General features: G+C 43.2%; 1 protein-coding gene across 1 annotated transcript in view; it reads right to left on the bottom strand.

Moving 5' to 3' along the window:
- PAPPA (pappalysin 1) overlaps nt 1–20,232 on the bottom strand; it is a 217,566-nt gene that overhangs the window by 63,006 nt on the left and 134,328 nt on the right. The window contains exons 11-13 of the mRNA XM_030535942.1: nt 13,218–13,331; nt 12,851–12,986; nt 8,910–9,123 (exon numbers count right to left, since the gene is read on the bottom strand). Of these exons, the coding sequence (XP_030391802.1) occupies nt 8,910–9,123; nt 12,851–12,986; nt 13,218–13,331 (464 nt within the window). The remainder of the gene's footprint in view (nt 1–8,909; nt 9,124–12,850; nt 12,987–13,217; nt 13,332–20,232) is intronic.

Here is a 20,232-nt window from a genome sequence, read left to right as displayed (position 1 = left end):
TCTCTTCCAACTAGGAAACAACCCCACCTGGGAAGTAACCTACTCTTGGAATTCAACCATTCCTTGCCTCTTGGAAGCCTTTCACTGGAATGAGTTTGGCTGCTTATATCCTCTGCATTCAGGCAGACTCCATGGGCCCAATTCCCATCCCTTTCTTCTAGGTTGATGCTGCCCAGCCTGAGTAAGGTGGCAGCATCTGAAAGATGCCTCCACAATTCCCACTTAGGACCAAACTCACAACGAATAGTATTTTACTCCATAAGCAGTCCAACTGAAATCTCTGGTACTGAGAGTCTCTTTTAGAAGCACTCCCTCAACTAGTCCTAGAGGCAGCCACCGTTACTTAACATTGAGCAGCATCTTACTTTGCAAGTCGTCTTGTTGACATGAGTGGAACTAATTACTGAAGAGGGTTCCACTTAACATTCATAAGGTCTGTCGAATCTGGCCACTAAAAGAGAATGGATATTGAATATGATGTCTTGTCCAATCCTCACTACATGTTCCAACTACACCTGTGCATTGAGGCTAATTGTTATTTTGTTTTCCTCTATTTTTGGACAGTGATATTTTGTATGTGAATTTCTTCTGCCTTGGTGCTTCACTGAGAAGTAAGTTGTGTTGTCGAGGAACAAAGTGAACTTCATTGATAATTCAACATATTGAAAAGGAGAAATCTGTTCTCAAAAAAAAAAGGTTGTGAACTTTGTCAATCTTGCAGGAAGAATTAAATCCTTTTGCACAAAAGTCAGATAAAAATAAATTAAATAATAGACCCTTTTCAGTAAATATCTGATGTACCTCAATGTACAGCATATTGATGCTACCCTGAATTTAAGGATATCATAGGAAGGAACAAACCTGAGAAAAATTAGGGCCAAATTCTGTCATCCTTACATCAGTACAAATCTGGAGTAACTCCACTGAAGTCAACAGAGCTAGTCTTGATTTACATCAGTCGATGTGAGAACAAGAATCTGGCCCCCAGATGACCATTGATAGTCGTACAGAACTGAAATGCCAGAGGCAAAAGCATTAAATAATACTTCTTGTGATGTTTCTCTTTCTGCTTACAAGACCCCTTAAACGGTCTTAGCAAATGGCTGGGGAACAATTTTAGCAATCCCTTGAGGCTCCAGATTATGCTTTGATTAGCAGGCTCATCCAAGCAGCTTTCTCAGCATGTAACTCTATAAGAATGACTTCATAAAAAAAAAAACCAATACGACCATTCACTTTTTGTAAAACAACAACTACCACTACTAAATGTTTCCAATTTAAATACTTTTGGTTCTCTTGCTGCTAGTTCCAGTTTGGTATCAGCTACTGTCAGCTGTAAATCCCAATGAATTTTGGAGTCGTCATCCTGACCCGAGTGCTGCAAGTGCAGAATTAATAAACTAAACAAATGTCCACAAGAAAAACATCCAGACAGAACTCATCGTGCCCATAAGCACAAAATGGAGGGCTGCACCATTCCTTTCTCAAGTACTACCATGTAGGAATGGGAAAACAGGACATGTTCAAGAAATCATATATCCCTAAGGAGCGAAAACAGTGACAAATCTACTTTAATCCACCCTCTTAAATGTGGACAATAGTTTTTCAATTAATGACTTAATGAAACTTTGTACTGTTCATATGAGGCTCGCTAAGCAGATTTCAAAGAAGGGTATGTTACAGACAGGGAAGCCAAGGTACAGAGAAGGCATGACTCAGTATTTGCAAAAGTGGTCTACATTTGGGAGCCCAACTTGAGACAGCCTCAGTGTGATTTTCAGAGATGCTTCGCACCTGCAGCACCAGCTGGAGTCCAAAACCCTCACTAAACTCCCAAACTCACGCCCTGTGCATTTAAAGCTGTGCACCTAAAAATCAGGGCACCCAAAATTAGGGACCACTTGGTTTTGATCTTCATAGAATCATAGACTATCAGGGTTGGAAGGAACCTCGGGAGGTATCTAGTCCAACCCCCTGCTCAAAGCCAGACCAGTCCCCAACTAAATCATCCCAGCCAGGGCTTTGTCAAGCCGGGCCTTAACAACCTCTAAGGAAGGAGATTCCACCACCTCCCTAGGTAACCAATCCAATGCTTTGCCACCCTCCTAGTGAAAAAGTTTTTCCTAATGCCCAACCTAACTGTTCCTCACTAATAACATTTTGCATAGCTTAATTCCTGCTGATTCATCTCTCTGAAGATACCACTGGTTTGGAAACATAAGGATGGTTGTATTACTATCTGCATCTTTTCAAGTACCTTGTCTCCAAAGCTCTCTAAGCTCTGACACTCAAATCTGTGATGTTGACTTTTAACATTTCTGGACAAATCAGGAAAACTTGGAAAAGTATGCGGGGAAGGGGAACTATGCGCTCCTCCAAACTCATCCACGTCTTTTGCAGACTAGAGAACTTGAGAAATATGAGATTTTATAAGATTTCTAGTGCCTTTTGGTTTCAGCCATGTTGGAACTAATACTGCACCAATAGCCTATCTCACAGTGTGGCACCAATTGAAACCAGTAGGAGAAGAGACACGTGACTTTGTTAAAATACATATTTAACCAAAGTATTTTGAGCTTCACAAAAAATGTGAGTTCAGTTCATATCTGTTCTGAGTTAGTTTTTATTTTATTTTTTATCTTATTTATTTTATCTGAACCATTTTGCCCATCTCTAATCTAGTTATGCTCAAAACTTTAGCTCCAACTCCCCTCTGCTAATATTGGCCCTGCTTCAGCAAGGCACTTAAACATGAGCTTATCTTCAAGCATGTGCTTAAGTCCCACTGGAAGTATATGACACCAATGGGACTTAAGAATGTAGTTAAGTGATCTGCTGAATGGGGGCCCCGGTAACACGATCCTGGAAACATCTGTATGGTGATGTGTTTGTACGAAATTATGACAATTAAGAGGAACTCTTCCTTCCTTACATAAAAACAAAACAACACCTCCTGCTTTGTAAAGCATACAGCAGCCAAATATCTTTTCCCAACCCTGAGGTCAAACACTTTTTTGTCCAAGAACTCATCCTAACACTGTGCACCCTCATTATTTAAGTAATTTCCTTAGTGATCGCTCTGCCAAATACACTTGTATAGGCAAGCACAAAGACCCACAAATACATCCTGGAATACAACAGAGGACCAGTTCTGACCTCATTTTACATAGATGTAACTACTTGTGTAGTTGAGGATAGATTTGGGACTTAGATCTTAAACATTTCTGTCTATACTGATTCTATAACAATGCACATAACATACACACAGACATACACATCCTCAACCTATGTTCCTAATGTTCTCATCATCTCCAGGTCTCACTGAGGTGGACACAAAAAAGCAGAGATGGACATTTCTTCTGGTCTGCCTGGAGGGCATTTGTCAACCGAGAAAAAACAGATTCTGTCTCTTTACTCAAAACAAAGTAGGTTTCGGTGAATGCTTTAGAAAGCAGATGCATGAGGCTGCTTCCAGTTACACTGCCGGTTGCAGTTAAATAGTTCAACCAAAGAAAGATTTGAAAATCTTGTTGTCTTTTTAGTTTCTTTTCTCCAGCTTTCTGCTAACATCTTGTCGCTTTCTTTGTTCTGAAGCAGAAGTTCTGAATATGTATAAGGCAAATATCAGAATTCATTGGACAGAGGGGATTGGATGGGTCAGGGGATTTGGAATGGCTCTCTGCTTCAAATCCTATCCATGATAGTGATCAGAAATAGTTACCAGCTGTTGAGTGTTCATTCAATGACCTGGGTGAAACTGAACTCAGCCCAGTTCCCAGAGGGACAGCAGTGGGAATTGTGTGTATATATTGATAAGAGTGGAGTGCAGAAACAAAAAAGGTAGAGGTAGAGGGGTGTGTGTGCGTGAGAGAGAGAGAGAGAAAGATAAATACCTGAACACTTCAGAGCTTTCTAAAAAGTTTGGGTCTAAAACTGAGTGAACTGAAGGGAAGGAGAGGCATAGCCTACTGTTGACGGCCACTGACTGGTTATCCAGACTCCTAGGTTCTATTCCCCACTTTGCTTCCAAAGTAGTTGGGAATAGTTCACAGTGGTTAGAGCAGGGTGGGGCAGGTGTCAGGACCCCTGGGTTCCAACACCAGGTCTTCATGAAAGTTTTCCACCTGGTTCTCCTGCTCTGTGAAATATCATGTCCAGTGAGACTTCTGCTGAAATGAAGACCTCAAAATGCTCAAGCATTCAAAACACCTCTAAACCCTCATGACAGCTAAGCAGTGTTTGGGAGGTGTGTGTTAACAACTGAATGCCTTGCAGTTCCTCCCTGTGAAAATGTGTAGAAGAGAAAAAAATATGCACCACTTTCCAGCTTAATAAAAGCCAAATGATGCTGTTTGCCAATTACCAAAACAGGGCGAAGGTTAAAACTCCATTGAATTATAACACAAGTCACTGGCCAAGACTTCTATGATTAACAGCTCTCTGAGAAATTGAGTAATTTCACCAGAAGCAGGTTGACTGCAATTGCGTAGAATGACAAAAAGCAGAAGAGGTGGGAACTATAGCAGAATGAGTTAAGAAAAGGAACCTTAAACAACAATAAGTCTGAGATCGAGGGGGAGGGCACTCTTTTTTGTTTTCTCTTTAAGAAAATAACAGGAGGGACTACAGAAAGGTGCTCGGTTTTTTTTTACACTTTTGCAAATGATTGTCTCCTTAGTAATTTCTTCTTGGAGAAAAAGAGAGCAGGAGAGACTCGAGTGAACGCTTGAAAGGAGAGAGAGGCCACCTTTCTGAGAGGGTTGTGTTGGCCCACCGGAGAGAGAATTCTCAGATGGAAGGCATTTTTTTTAGGGCAGGGGTGAGGGGCGGGGATTGCATGTTGTTGAGGAATGGTTTATGCTGGCTCAGGTATGCCAGGTCATGCACTTCTGTGGAAGGAGCTGAGGGTGCATGGTTTCCAAACCATGTTTAAACAAACTGTGGGTCTGTTATTCAGATCCCGATTATTGCACTCAGGGAGCTGAGAAGCAGTTTGGAGATGATTTTATTTGAGTTTATTTTGTCTACAGCACTGTCCATGACATAAAGAATTGTTAAGTGTGCATATGTGTATACAGGCATAGATTTATATGTATGTGTGTATCATTACATAGACATAACTCGAAGGGGTAAAAAACACAGCCCACCCTGCATAGGCTGGTTCTTGGCTGCTCCAGTGAGGTTGATAGTAATAAAACGAGGTTCAATGAAACTGGGAAAAGCAAATGTACTTTCTTCAAACTATAAAATACACACAGTGGTGACATAGTTATTTAACAAGAAAACATGCAGTACCTGTACCAGAGAACCACATAAAACAAGATATCGTTGGCTCTCCCACAAAGGGGAAACTTCATTATAAACAAGGAATCAGTGGAGAACTGTAAAGCTGAAATGCTGTTGGGAAACCAGGAATTCTAGCAGTTGGACCAAGGTATCTGCCTAAGCTGTGAAGCCGCAGTTTCCATTAGAGTAACAAATCCATGACAAAGTGAAGGAAATTCCCAGCTCTTCTTGTGAACAAGGCATACAGTGTTTGCCATGAAAATGTCAGCACTTAAGAACAGTGGGCAAGCAAGACATCACATTCATTCCCTGCACCATGAAAATGAAATAACCATAGTATCTCAAACCCAGGTCTGGCAACCATTCATTTTTCCTAGTAATCACCGTACATCCATCTTCATGGAACTATAGTGTCTATCGGGTGGACATAAAAACAAATTCTTATATGGGCCTGTTTTCGATCTCTCTTGCACTGGTGTAAATAAGGAGCAATGTCACCGAAAGCAGTGGAGCTGCATTAGCGTAGAACTAGTCTGAGAGGAGAATCAGGCCCATGACATCGGCTCTGAGGGTGTCATGTGACAACCGTATGCGTCCTTTTGGCAGCATGCCACCAGCAGTGGTGTGTACCGCTGCTGAAAAGTCCCACTGTCAGCTGCACTGGAAAAAGAAAATCAGTGGAAAAATAAGGAATGCCATTTTATAAACACTCCATAAATGCCTTATAAATTATGGTTGGAGTTTCCAAAGTGCCTATGGACATTAGGAGCAGAAATCCTAATGAATTTCAATGGAACTTGTGCTCCTAACCTCCTTAGTCTCTTAAAATACCACTCTAAATATATACTTTTAAAAGGGAGAGGGAATGCATCTTTTATTCTCAGTCATTAGGGTGACCAACTCATGACAATGAGAAAGACGCATTCACCCCCAAAATAAAAGTTGTGTGAACCTCTAAATCAGGGGTGGCCAACCTGTGGCTCCAGAGCCTCATGCGGCTCTTCAGAAGTTAATATGCGGCTCCTTGTACAGGCACCGACTCCCGGGGCTGGAGCTACAGGCGCCAACTTTCCAATGTGCTGGGGGGTGCTCACTGCTCAACCCCTGGCTCTGCCACTGGCTCTGCTCTCACTTCAGCCCTTCCCGCCCCCTCCCTGAGCTTGCCGGGCCCTCACTCCTCCCCTCCCCACCCAGAGCCTCCTGCACACCACGAAACAGCTGATCGGGAGGGAGGTGGAGGTGCTGATCAGTGGAGCTGCCAGTGGGTGGGAGGCGCTGGAAGCCGGGGGAGAGGGGAGCTGATGGGGACTGCTGATGTATTACTGTGGTTCTTTGGCAATGTACGTTGATAAATTCTGGCTCCTTCTCTGGCTCAGGTGGGCTACCCCTGCTCTAAAAGGAGGTATATTCCTCTTCTCTCTCACCTCTGTATTCAAATTATCTCACCCAAGTTTATAAGCATCTGTATATCCAAGGGTACAATTCTCCCCAACCAAAATAATTCTCCTTGAGGGGAGGGGAAGAACCTTTCTTGCAGACTGAAGCCAAAATGAGAGGCAAAAATATCCGTATTTATTTGAGGAAAATGAAGGAGGAAAATCTTATATTGGGGAAGCAAATTTCTAACAAAAGTGACATCATCAAATAAGACCTGGGCCAATGGGAAAGAGGGGTAGAGAAACAGTTCCCGGAGAGAGAGAGAGAGAGTGCATGTTTGTATGTGATCAGCTGGATTCTACCATCAAGGACAGCCCAAATGGGAAATACATCAAGACAGCCTGGCAGGCTCTGCTGAAGGGAACGGGAAACCTACATGCAGGTTCTGATCTGGTTAAGAATTAATTTAAAAGAATTCCTCTTTCTAAGTTCATCTTGGATTGGGTAAATACATGAAGCAAGAAGACAGCAGCTAACTCCCAGAGGTCTGGGCAGTTGCTCATTTCTTGGCTTCTTTGATGCCTGTCTTAACACTCCTTTCCCCATAACATTCACTCATTCAAACTCTTTGATGGAGGGGGTGGGCGGAATATGGTCGTGATGCAGCGATTTGCATTCCCACTGTGAGGGCCTGATTGAAGAGACTGGAAAGGCTCCTGTTGATTTCAATCCTTCTTTCAGAAAGTCTCTAAACTCCTTACTTGAAATTGGAAGCTTTATTCATAATCCAGCACTTAGCCATAACCCGGATGTCTCTGAGTTTTATTATTTTGAATAGGTGAGACTCTTACTTTGAAAGTTTGGGATCCAATGGACTGCGGCTTAAAGGGGGTCAGCCATGTGTCATTAAAAACATGGAGAGAAGACAGAGTGGGCAATTGTTGTTATTGTTAAAGAAATGTTTCGAAAGGTTAGTTTGCTCTGTTGCAGCTGAAGTCTTGCCTAAGGGGAAATGTATTTTTTTTTAATCAAGGAAATATCTTTTTTAAACACACAGCACTTCTAATTTCACAATAAATGGTTCCATTTCTCCTGAAAAATAGCAAGAGAGAGAAATGGGGCACAGTTTCTGAACCCTCTCAAACTCCACGCTGCTCCTAGCTACCTCCTTCCAATGGGTTGGTTTCTCTCTCTCTCTCTTCCCCCTGCACTGGGAGTTGGCCAGACTTCCAAACTAGACCTCTCATCTGAAATTTGATCTTGCTGTGTTTGGGCCTCTGAATTTATACAGCTTATTGCTCAGAATGATTGAATCTAGGTCAGAACACACTGACTGAATTGATTTAGCTATAGATATACCTTTCCCCCACTTCTCGGAATAAAAAGTGAGGTCCTGAAAAACCAGCCAGGAGTGCTATCAAAAACCAGAGAGTACTGCTAGGATCTTATGAGGCAGAGCAGGGGCTTATGAGGGAATGCAACTTGCTTGTTTTATTATTATTGCTGCTACAGTTTTACTATTATGTTACGCAGCTTTGAGCGTAGTGAGGAAAAAACGTGTCTTTTACATTTTTTGCTAAGTTTTCCCTGTGTCCTTTCAGTGTCTTGCTGAAAAGATCTATGAGGCTGCAGAGACAGGAGCTGTGAAAGGTCACAATCTCTTCATGATGCTGCAAAGCAGAGACTGGGAGGGATTGGTGGTGACCTATTGATATGTATTGATAACAACAATCAACTTATTATAGGGCCTTTCATCCTGCAGGGTCCCCAAAAGCTTTCCAGACCATGGGGAAGAGCCACAGAACCAGTAAAAATGGTAGGTACTAAGCACCTACCATGAGGTGCTTTCAGACTCAGGCCTAATGAAGGCACAGGAATCCCTTCATTCACCATGGAAGTGCAGCCCTAGGAATGCTAATGCAGTTTAGATCAAGGACTATACTTCTGAGTGGCTAAATCGACTCCTTATTGCAGAATGCGTATAGAGCCAGCTGGCCACAATTCCATCTCATAACAGGGGAGGGGAGAAAAAGGAGGAGGAAATAATTTACTAACAGTGTCCCGTGTGGGTTAAATGTCCCATCCATCCTGGTCAATGAGAACACTGCTGTTTTTACCAACAACACAAAAGGGTCAGCAGAGTTCATGGGCCTTGCCCCTCCTATCTCCTTTTAACCTCTTGATCAGACCCACTGGAGCTGAGTCGGTGGGTGGCTAGGGAGGAGGCAGCATGCTGACAGGCTCACCTCTGCTCTGCCGGGCTGTAGGTCTGTCCTCTTTGACAGCTGCTGATGGTGATGGGGTCGAAGTTGTGGAAGGAACGGAGGGCCACCCCAGAGATGGCCACATACGGGGAGCTGAAGCTAATGAGGACAGCCTGGGTGTGGTAGAAGGGGTGACTGAGGTCATGGATCACAGGGATAATCAGGGGATTGTTCCTGCAGCTCAGAACGTGGACACCTGTCAGAAGACACAAGGCCGGGGAAGATGGGGGGTGGGGGTCAGTACTTTGCACAATTACACCACATGCCATCAGCACTTCAGAAGCATTCAGCCATTATGTGAAAGCTCTACAGACTTTAATAGTTACAATACAGGAAGTTTTGGGAACCATCCCTTAAAATTTAACAGAGAAGTCTCCTTCCTATAGAATCAGATAAGATGGTCCAAATAACCCGCAGAAAAGTTTCCATTCTCTCCAGTCATTTCTGTAGGTTTGGAATAATTTCTATTGAATCCTACTCCACTTCGATAGAACCCTATTAAAGCAGGAGCAACTGTATTAAAGGCAGTGGAGTTGCACTACTATTAAAGCAGCATAAGCAAGCAAACGGTTAGACTCTTTGTGCTATGCACTGAAACATGTAACTGCACAAACAGAATGGGTAGCTTTGTACAAAATGGGCAGTTTACCAGTGGTTTCTTTGCAGCTGTGTGCAATTCCCCACTGGATGCAGGACATACACCAGTTTGTTTATTTGGTCATTTGATTTTTTTTTTAAACAGAGTAGCGGCTTGCTTTTCCCGAACAGGGCAATACTGTGTTGATGAGCCAGGGGAGAGATACAGGTGTGTGGAGGGAGAAAATGAGGCATTAAAGGTGACCTTGAGGTGAAAATAAGCCAAAGATGCATGAAGTCTGTCCGCTTCAGAGAGGTACTATGCACCATCCTCAGAGATGCTGAGCAGCTCTCTCATCCCATTAACTTCAGTAGGAGAGGAGGCCACTCAGTAGCACTCAGGAGTTGCTCAGCACCTCCTGGGATCAGGCCATAGTACAGACAGGCTGAACTTAATGGGCCAAATTAATTCTTGCAGTAACCCTACTGATTTCATTTGAGTCACCCCAGGAGTCAATTGGGCTGCAACTCCATTCACTCCAATTTGTTGCACCAGCGATGAATGTTTGGCCCTTGCTCCATTGACTTCAGAGCTGCATAAAGGATGAATTTGTCCCCAGCACCATTCACCTCCCTGGAGTTCCACCAGTGATGGATTTGGCCCAGTGCCTTTGACTGCACCGATACACTTACAAATTTGAGAATAAATTCTATTTGTGCATCTAATTGGCTCAGAGATTCCCCCCACCCCATTCAGGTTTCTTGATTCAAGCAGGGGTGGGGAGATTTTTTTTCTTAGAAAGTGATTTCTGGTTAATTAAGACAGGCTTCTTGATCATTCTCTTTAAACTTCTCTCTTTTAAACTGCCCTCTTTTATGTGTTGATCGCCTCGTCCTTCTTCCAGCAATAATAAACAACAATAATAATAATAATAATAAATAAAAGTCTTCTCTTCTCCTTTGGTTTCTATCTAACCCTGAAATAACCCCTCTGTCTGCTTGTCTCCAGAAGTCTTTTGAGATGAGCTCCCTGAGGAATGATGCACGTTTTCCACTTAGAAACAGGTGCAGTTAATTCGTAAATTGTGCTCTACTGGAATCCCAGGATTCCAAATCCCTTGGACGTTTCTGCTATCTTTGATGGAAAGCCCCAAAGTCCTTACTGTCGTGTTGTTTATTCATTTTGGTTCAATTCCTAGCAGTCAGGTGTCTGTGACAAAACAGATCACCACAACTGGCACTACTAATTGGTACTTTAATTCCCAACAAGGGAGCATGGGTCATGGACACTGAACTCTCTCTTTCTTCCCTAGACAGAGCCCATCCAAGACAGGACTGGGGCATACTGGGAAGACCTACATGGGCGAGATCTATCTGAATGGCTGTCTAATCTATGTGGTTGCATGACTTATATTTTTCACATGCTGTCTTGCTTGGTAAAAATGCAATCCTCATCGCATTCTCTGCTAGGCAAGGAACAATGGATCCCTGACCTCATTTTTTACAAAGCCCGGATGACACAATAAAAACATGTTCTAATAAATGTAGCAAAATCTGTTGTCTCTTTCTGCCTCTTCTACCTCAGGCTCTCTGTCTGTAAAGGCCAGAAGGGGCAATTGTGACCATCTAGTCCAGGAGTAGGCAACGTGCGGCATGCATACCGAAGGCGGCACGCGAGCTGATTTTCAGTGGCACCCACACTGCCCTGGTCCTGGCCACCAGTCTGGGGGGCTCTGCATTTTGAATGAAGCTTCTTAAACATTTTAAAAACCTTATTTACTTTACATACAACAATCGTTTAGTGATGTATTATAGACTTATAGAAAGAGACCTTTCCATTAACGTTAAAATGTATTACTGGCATGCGAAACCTTAAATTAGAGTGAATAAATGAAGACTCAGCACAGCACTTCTGAAAGGTTACCAACCCCTGATCTAGTCTCACCTCCTGTTTAACATATGATACAGAACTTCCCCCAGACAATTCCTCTAGGTTCCTTTCAATTTAGGTAGCTAGTCTGTCTTTATGCATTTAATAACACACAGCACAAAGGCACAGAAGGGACCTGATCCTGCAGACAGTAAAACAGCCGCTGAAGTAAATGGTAGTTTTGGCCAAGTAAGAACTGCTAAACTAAGTCCTATATATTTCTCCCTTTCATTCAGCTACAAAAAACAACCTAGCCTGGGGTAGTCCAAAGGGCCTGTCCATGATGAAGAGAGTCCCTTGACTGTGAAGGTTTGCAGGCATCAGTTTGGAGCGTGCCAAACTCATGTTGCAACTTCTCGCAAGATTTCAAAACTTTGCCCTTGATCCCTGCTTCTCCTTTCTCTCTCTCCCGCCCTCTAGGTTTGCCTGTCTCTCCGTATAGTTGTATGTTATCTGTTAGTGACCATGGTCAGCTCTCTCTCCTTTATATTTAAGGAGGCAACTAGAAGACGACTACAAGACACTCTGCTATGACAGGAGAAGGATGCTGCTGACTCACGGTGTGCTGCATACTCGGGGACTGTCGCTTTAGAAACCTGGTCAGATACAGCAATGCGCTGGGTTTATCTGGGTACATTTCATTCAGTGCTAAACAGGAGTCACCCACCGAAATTCCTGTTTACTCCTCTGTGAGTGAACTCCCTAGAGACTTGCTTTTGATTCATATCCAGTTAATTTTGAGTGGGAAACCTGTCAAATATCCTTTCTCCTGCCCTGGTCTCCTTCCTCCTCCTCTCCACAGACAGAAAAGGGTGAGAAAATCCAAGAAAGGGGGAATGATTTAGGAGAGTGTCTGAAAACAATAATAATCCCTCCACACTCCAGCCATCAGAATGCCTTCAAATGCTCCTCCTCCTCCCCGCCACACACACACACACACACACACGCTTCTTCGGGTTTGGGGGGCTGCAGCCTCAACAGAAGACATCTGCAAAGGCTACAGGGATGACAGGAAGAGGCTGAAGAACTCAGCACCCGACCTGCTAAGCTCTTTTAAAAACCTGCCCATATAGTCCCCGTGGGAGCTGCTGGATGATGAGCACTTTTGAATATGTGGCCCTTATTTTGGTGCTTATAGTGTTGCTGAGCACTTCCGAAAATCTCGCCCACAGCGATCGGTAGCCTGAGTAGCCTCAGTGGGCATGACAATACCTGACTAGCAGCACAGACTTGCAATAAACCCCAGCTCTTGGAGCTTGAAGTGGGTACGTCTTCCTGCTGGTTCTCTACTCCAGCAACACCAATCTGCTGGTGGGAAAGCTGAACAGAGGTACTGGCTTTACTCTGAGTTGGGATGGAGCAAACAGAGGAAACCTATGGAAGAAGAAAGGCAAAGCTCATTGCAAAACCATCTTACCAAGATCATGGTTTTGCTTCTTGGTGTCAAACAGTTGAACAGTGATCGCTTCCTGCTTCTGATCCAGATAGTGTGTTCCATCGGTGACCAAGTGGACAATGATAGCAGCAGCTACCATGGGCTGAGAAAAATATGCCTGGGAGAGAAGAAAAAAGCATAGAGAATCAGGTGCAGAACTGGAATGGTTCATGGTTTTTTTATTTTTTTAAGATACAACAAAAGCATCACTTTTCAGTAGCAATTCTTGTCACAAATCACACAAAAGTCCTCTTTTGTCTACGCTCAAAACTTTTTGTTTTTTAATTTTGCAGAAAAGGTAAGTCAAAAAAAAGGAAAGCAGCGGCACTGGTATGTGTGTATCTCTTACCTTTAGCCAGAAAATGGTCTGAGTCATATGGGAATACGGTAAGTTGGCTGTGCAGGGATACCAGGCATATTCAGACACCACATCACTCAGGTCCATCACCTTGGTTCGGCACACCTGACCGACACAGGGAAATGTCAAAATGGATTCAGATTCAAGCATGAAATGGATACAACTGTCAAAAGAAGTGCTGGTGTCCGTAAGAACTGAAAATGCTACTTTTAATACCATTAGGTTATTAGATATCATTATTTTTAGGTCATACACACCATTGGATTATTCCACAATGACACCATGAACAGGAGCACCCGACTCATTGTGGCACTCTGTTTGCCAAGAGAAAGTCTCCTTTTATGAGTAATTGGTTAAGGGTGGAGTTTTCAAAAGTGCCCAGTCCCACTTTGTTCCCATTGAAGTCAAAGTACTAAAATAATAGCTGGATGGAGAGATATTTGCCAGTGCTGTCTGTAGCCACAGTAGTCCCAGGATATGAGAGACAGGGTAGGTGAGGTAATATCTTTCATTAGATCATCTTCTGTTAGTGGAGGTACCAGCTTTCGAGCTTTTGAAGCACTCCTTCCCTGCACCTGGAAAAGACTGTGTAGTTCGAAAGCTTGTAAAGAAGTTGGGTCAATAAAAGATCTTACTTCACCTACATTGCCTCTTAGATACATAAACACATAGGGTATTGTGGATGCAGCCAGCACTATCTACACACTGTGTCTTTCTATTTAAAACCTGCTGTTACTAACTGTTACTAGCTGGCTCTCTCTTCAGGATGGCTACAGATAACCATGTGAAATTGAAAATACATGCAATCAGGAACGCATTGCCTCCACAACCCAACCCCAAATGGGCCCTGATAAGAAAATTGTGATCTTGTTAGTTTCTTTAATCAAAATCACCTTCTTCTCCCCTCTACAATTCATCCCATAGCACCCACAGTGAGGCAGAGGTGAAAATGTGATGGGATTCTCTGCAAACCTCTCCATTCTGCTCAAATGTGGCCTATCTGAAATCAGGGGATGGGTGAAAAGGGATTGGAAGGGTACAGGGATTTAAGTGCATAAGAAACCCAGAGCACAGTCAGTATGGAAGACATGAAAAATAATCTTCAGGAAATGACATGGATTTTCTCTTGCAACATCATAGCTAAGTGAGATTGTTTTTTAAGTGTATATATGTGGCTGTGAATTATTAGCCCCCATAGTGCTGCCTCTGGAGAAAACGGAGTGGAAGAACAGCAAAGCTGCAGCACTTTGAACATTAAAACCACAACTGCATATGTAGGATGCCTTCAATTCAAGGATCTCAACGCCCTTGACTGGTGCCCCTCTGCAAACTCAGTAACATCATTATCTGGAGAACACAAGGCACAGAGCGGTGAAGTGTTTTCCTCATGGTCACACAAGTTGGTAGCAAAGACAAGAATCCAAACCTGGAGGCCAATCACTTGTGTTAACCACTTGATCACACTCCCAGAAACATACCAAAGAGAGTTTCTAAGGCCCTGACTCTGCAACTGGGACCACAAGTGCAGAGGCCTGCACTGGGCAGAACTCTGATCCGTTGGGTGCAGTAGTGGGTTTTACTGCAAAATTGGGGCCTCAGCTGAGAACTCCAAAGACAATAGATTGCGAATAGCCCATTCCCTGAAACTACGCCACTGTTGTTTCTAAAATGGGAACTGAGCCTATTACAAGAGCTATTTTGATAGTGAAAAATACAATGTCCATTCAGTAATTGTGCACCGAACTCCGTTCCCGGTCTCGGCAGGCAAATGCTGAGAGTGCTTGGAATGCTTGGGAACAGAGCAATCGGATTGGCCAAAAGTGAGGTAATGGCTTCTATAATTTGAATCCCTAAAGGCCCAGTGCAGAGGAATCTATGCACAAAATATAAATCAGCTTTAATGGGCTGGAAGAAGATTTTTAGTTTTGTTTTTTTTTTAAACAACTGGGGCCAAGCTTCATTGAGGCTAGCCAGTGGATAGTGTTACATTTTACAACAGTGCAAGACTTTACATAAACTATCTTTGGCATTTGAAACCCAGTCCAACAATTCAACATGTATCATTTCGCAATTCTCCTTTCTTGCATTTTCAGCAGCCTCTCTCTTGTTAGGAGCATGGGTTTTATTTTAATACCTATCCAGTTAGGAAATGTATCTTACCCACATCTGCAATTTAAATGGTCATAGAACTCTTTGACATGAACAAAGATCTCGCTGCTTTTATATTGTTTTGTTCTTATTCTTGTTTCTCTACTAACTCTATCAGCACAAAAAGCTGGTTGAGAGAAACAGGAGAGCTGGGGTTTGGCTCATTTTAAATGCCACTTAAAAGATGTGTGAGAACCAATATTAAAAACAGGCCCAGACCTTCACCAAAAATTTGAACAAAACCCAAAACAAACCATTGTTGAGGATCAGAAAAACTCTGATAACTTTTAAATAGCTAGTTTTCACTTTTTGTGAACTGTAGCTCTTTCTGGTTCTATCTGGGAACATAAGAAGAATCCTTAACATCTCACAAGAAAGCCTGCACCTAGGAGATTTCTACTTCGATTTTGCAGACTCAGTAGATTTGGCTAGTTTGAAAAAGGTTCAGATAAGCATCCCAACCTTCTGAGGCTGACCCGTCACTACTTATGCAAACAATTCAAAACATTGCAGGGGGTAGGGTGGGTGGATGAAGAGCAAGGGGAAAGCTGTGATTGACAGGGGTCTGAGCAAGTCTAATCCAGATGGTGTTAAGAATGGCTGCAGGAGTTGTACCATTGTGAATGCTGGAGTTAGCAATTGATAGCAAATTTCCCTAGTATGGTCAAGTTCCTTAAGGGTTGTGCCATAAGAACCTGATTAGATTAAGTAGCCGTGTTAGTCTGTATCAGCAAAAAGAACAAGGAGTACTCATGAAAGCTTATGCTCAAATGAATTTGTTAGTCTCTAAGGTGCCACAAGTACTCTTCGTTCTTTTTGCTGATTAGATTAAGTGTCCCATTGGCTGACAGATTTTACCATTTCAATATTCCTTCTAATGCATGGTGAATGTGTCATTTTTTCAGTTCTAGCCAATTACTGATTGCCACAAAGCAACTGCAAAGTACCTACATAAATTACTTGCTAGGAGCTGCCACGTGTTTCCCTTTCAAGCATCCGTGCCAGAGTATGTGATGGTCCACAGCACTAAAGTGCTCTAGCTTCAGACCCTTATTACTAGAAGCCCAATACTTTTAACCTACAAATGAGGGAACAATTCTCTGTCTCACAGGATTTCTGGGAGTATAAAATCCATGAAAGACAGTGATGCACACAGATCCTACCATGATGAGGCCTGTGTAAGTACATAGACACATGAAGGATCTGCCTCTGCAAGTAAGCATGTATGGGTCATGTACCATTCAGCCCAGCCATTCCCCTCCAGACCGCCACAGACTTTATACACACTGGGGATTCCAGCCACTTGTGTAGCTGCACCAAAGCAACCCTCAAGTGCAGTCAACAAAGTTCCTATTTGCACTGATGGGACTCAGCCCTACTTGAAACGGACATAAGGAAAAATCTGCAATTAGTAGCAGCTCTGCCTATCTATATCAGGAGTTTGAGCCAGTGCAGCTACCCAGGTAGGTGGCCTCAGATGGCTGTAAGTGGGCAAATCTCCACTGCACAGACAATTCCATAGTGTATGATCTGGTCTGTTCTCACTTCCTCCAAACCAAGCCTTGCTGCAGGTCACCAGAGCTGCACCAGGTCTCATCCAGTGAGACAGTTTAAAGTGGATGTAATGTTTATGGATGCTATGCTGATATGTGGTGTTGTGGTGTGCTGTTAAGGGCCCACTGATTCCTGCTGTAGCCCAGGGGTGGGGTGGGGTGGGGTGGGGGTGTGTCCTTTTCAGCACTGGTCAAAGCAATTCCTGTTTGTAGGATTACAGCAATAAAATTGCTTTGGGATCCTTTGCGATAAAACATGCCAAACACAGTACTGTTTGCAAAAGAGCAAGCCCCAATGAGTTCTACTGTTACAATTCACTGTGACAGGTATATTTGTGCTGGGACACAAAGTCCTGCACAGGAACTGTAAAAGGTGTGATGGATCTGCTAAGCAGGAAACTACGGTGGGCCAGGGAGGAGGAGGGGCAGACACTTCATGAAAAGATCCTGAACCAGCAAGAAGGTCAAGTGACCTGGAAGCAGCAACAACATGGCCAGCCAGGAGCTGCAGGGAAGAGAAACCCAGAGTGCACTGCATACTTTTAACTGCAGTGTGGACTTATCCTTAGTGACTGCTGGGACCCACAAGAGTTAGTGACTAGAAGGCCTAACAGCTGAAGCGCCTTCAACACTTGCCTCCGAGTCGTGGTACACCTGGCATGCTGCTGGTAACTTAGAGTATGTCTACACAGCAACTAGACATCTGTGGTTGGCCCGGGCCAGCCGACTCAGGCTTGCAGGACTTGGGATGCAGAGCGGTTTCACCACTGTGTAGATGTCTGGGCTTAGACTGGAGCCTGGGCTTTGCAACTCTTCAAGGTGAAAGGCTCCCAGAGTTTGGGCTCGAGCCTGAGCCTGGAAGTCTACACAGCAGTGAAACAGTGCAGCAGACAAGCTCTGCAAGCCTGAGTTGGTTGGCATGGGCCAGCCATGGTTTTTTCTTTGCTCTGCAGACATAGCCTCAGAGGTTTGGTTTACCCAGTGCTGAGCAGCTATAATAATTACAAAGGGTAGGAAAACCTTTTTGATCAACATATGACCTGCTAGAGGACAAACTGGATGCATTCAGTTCCTTAGGGAGATAGTGAAAAAATTAACTCAAATAAATAAATAAAATACAATAAATAATAATAATAATAATAAAAACAGCTCATTTCTAAAGTTTCTAGCTGGCCTCACTGCAGAACGTTCTTTACATTCACCCCAGCAAATTTGTCTGCAGGCCAGCTTTGGAAAAGCAGTGCCAAAGAATCTCAAATGCAGACTTAAAAAACATCTTAGCGTATCCCTTCAAAATGAAATCTTTAACCCTTTGGTGTTAGAATGGGGGGTTTGCCCTCTGCAGTCACCAAGAGGACATAGTATCAAGTACATATGGCTTTTTACTGACCTAAGATTAATTTCATCCAATAAAGCTACATACAGATGCAGCAGACAGTTTCAGAAAGGCTCCTGCCTGCTTATTCCCTAATATGAAAGCCAGGATGGCTGCCACATATACATGACACAATTTCCCTAGTACTGCACAGTGGGTCCAGTCTGTACTAAAGGCTCCAAACTGCTGCTGTCTGCTTCTCATTTAAGCTAGGAAACGGGACTTGGGGTTACAGGAAGGTGAAACTGTCTATACTAGTGATGAGTGAACCATTAAAAAGGTCAGAGTTTGGGTTCAAACAAACACCCAATAATCTGGCAGTTTATCTGAACTATCCAAACCTCAGGAGTCTGCAAAGCTGGGATGGAAATCTCACAGGAACAGGCTTACTCATGAGGGATCCAGCAATTTAATTTTAATTCCAGGCCAGAAATACCCAAAGAACAGCCTTTCTCCTGGTATGGAGACCCTTTCGTTTTTGTCCTGTTCGGAACTAAGTAGTACCGAGGCAAAATTTATGTGAATCTCTTAGAAATTCAGCAAAGGCTCAGTTCTAGTTTGCTTGTAAACCTCCAGCTGAAGATTGAGGGTTGTTTTCAGACTCTTCAATCCATTACAAATCTGTGCTGGCCCTTGCCTTTTTCTCTTGTACGTTCCCCCGCGTTTTCACAGAGCTGGGGCAAAGTGAGAAAAACCCACGGCATGGCCACTGTCCTTCATGCCAAAGAATTGTGTGCAGTTCCTCAACAGTCTGCTTAATTTGCTGGAGGCTATTCCACCCTCTGGGTGAACACACTGATTCTATATTACTCCCAGATTCTCTTGGCTCAGGAGCCAGATGAAATTTCATCTGTCAATTTCACCAATGTAACTAAGAGCTGAATTTGGCTCTAGGGCTGGGAATCAAACCTATGTCTCCTGCACAGCAGTACAAAGTCCTAGCACCAGGCTGCTGAGCCAGCTCCCAACACGAATAGTTTGCCCTTGAATCTGGTACAGTCGATGGCATCTGTGGCTTGAAAGTTACTGTGCTATTGGTCTGTCAATACATAGTCTCGATGCTGTCTTGGCTCATTGCACCTTTGATCCATATTCCAGCAGTTTTCCTAGTGATGAATCCCAATTTTCCATGGAGGTGTTTTGTTTTTTGGTTCATTGAAATGTGATCTTTATACATGTTGAAACACAGTTACTGGTCTCTCTTGCATTGCTTTTAAAGTGGTGTTACTGCATTGGCTTCAGTGAAGTTACTGCTGATTTGTACTAATGTAACTGAGATGTGGATAGATGCCCTTTATGTTAACAGCAACAAACACCATAGTATTTGTTCTTATGGGAAAATGACATTATGAAGTGTGCTGTATATAAACAGAGATTATGAAAAAGAAGTATCTAATCAGCAGATCCTCCATTGGTATAAAGTGGTGTAGCTTCACAGAGGTCCACTGGAGCTATATTGATTTATATCCACTGAGGATCTGGCCCAGGCTGTAAGAGTATCTGAAATTACTACACGACTCAAGGCCTTATTAATTACGGCCTTATGCAAAATGTGGTTATTTCACTTCCAAAAGATTTGTGTGAACATTGAGTTTGTTTTTTTAATCCATTTGGGGCTTCACATCCTGAGCTTTGCTTTGTCTTTCTGGTTCTAATGTACCCCCAACTCAAAGCAAATTCATTTAAAACCAAATGAATTTCAAATCAAAATCACATGAAACCATGACCTTCATCTGGTATCAATACAAAGCCATAACTTAGTCCAGATTGGCTCGGAACTGGGCCCAAATTGCTCTGGATCCATACCCAAGTGTTCACAAGAGGTGACTGATCTTTGCTGAACCTTTTGGCAAAGCTGCTTTGAGTTCTGAATTTATAATAAAACCCCAAACCAGGTGATTTTGCATGCATCAGAGATTCATTGCAAACA

This window comes from Gopherus evgoodei, chromosome 16, assembly GCF_007399415.2.
Source record: "Gopherus evgoodei ecotype Sinaloan lineage chromosome 16, rGopEvg1_v1.p, whole genome shotgun sequence".
NCBI classification, from domain to species: Eukaryota; Metazoa; Chordata; order Testudines; family Testudinidae; genus Gopherus; species Gopherus evgoodei.
This window is presented reverse-complemented; position numbering and strand designations above follow the sequence as displayed.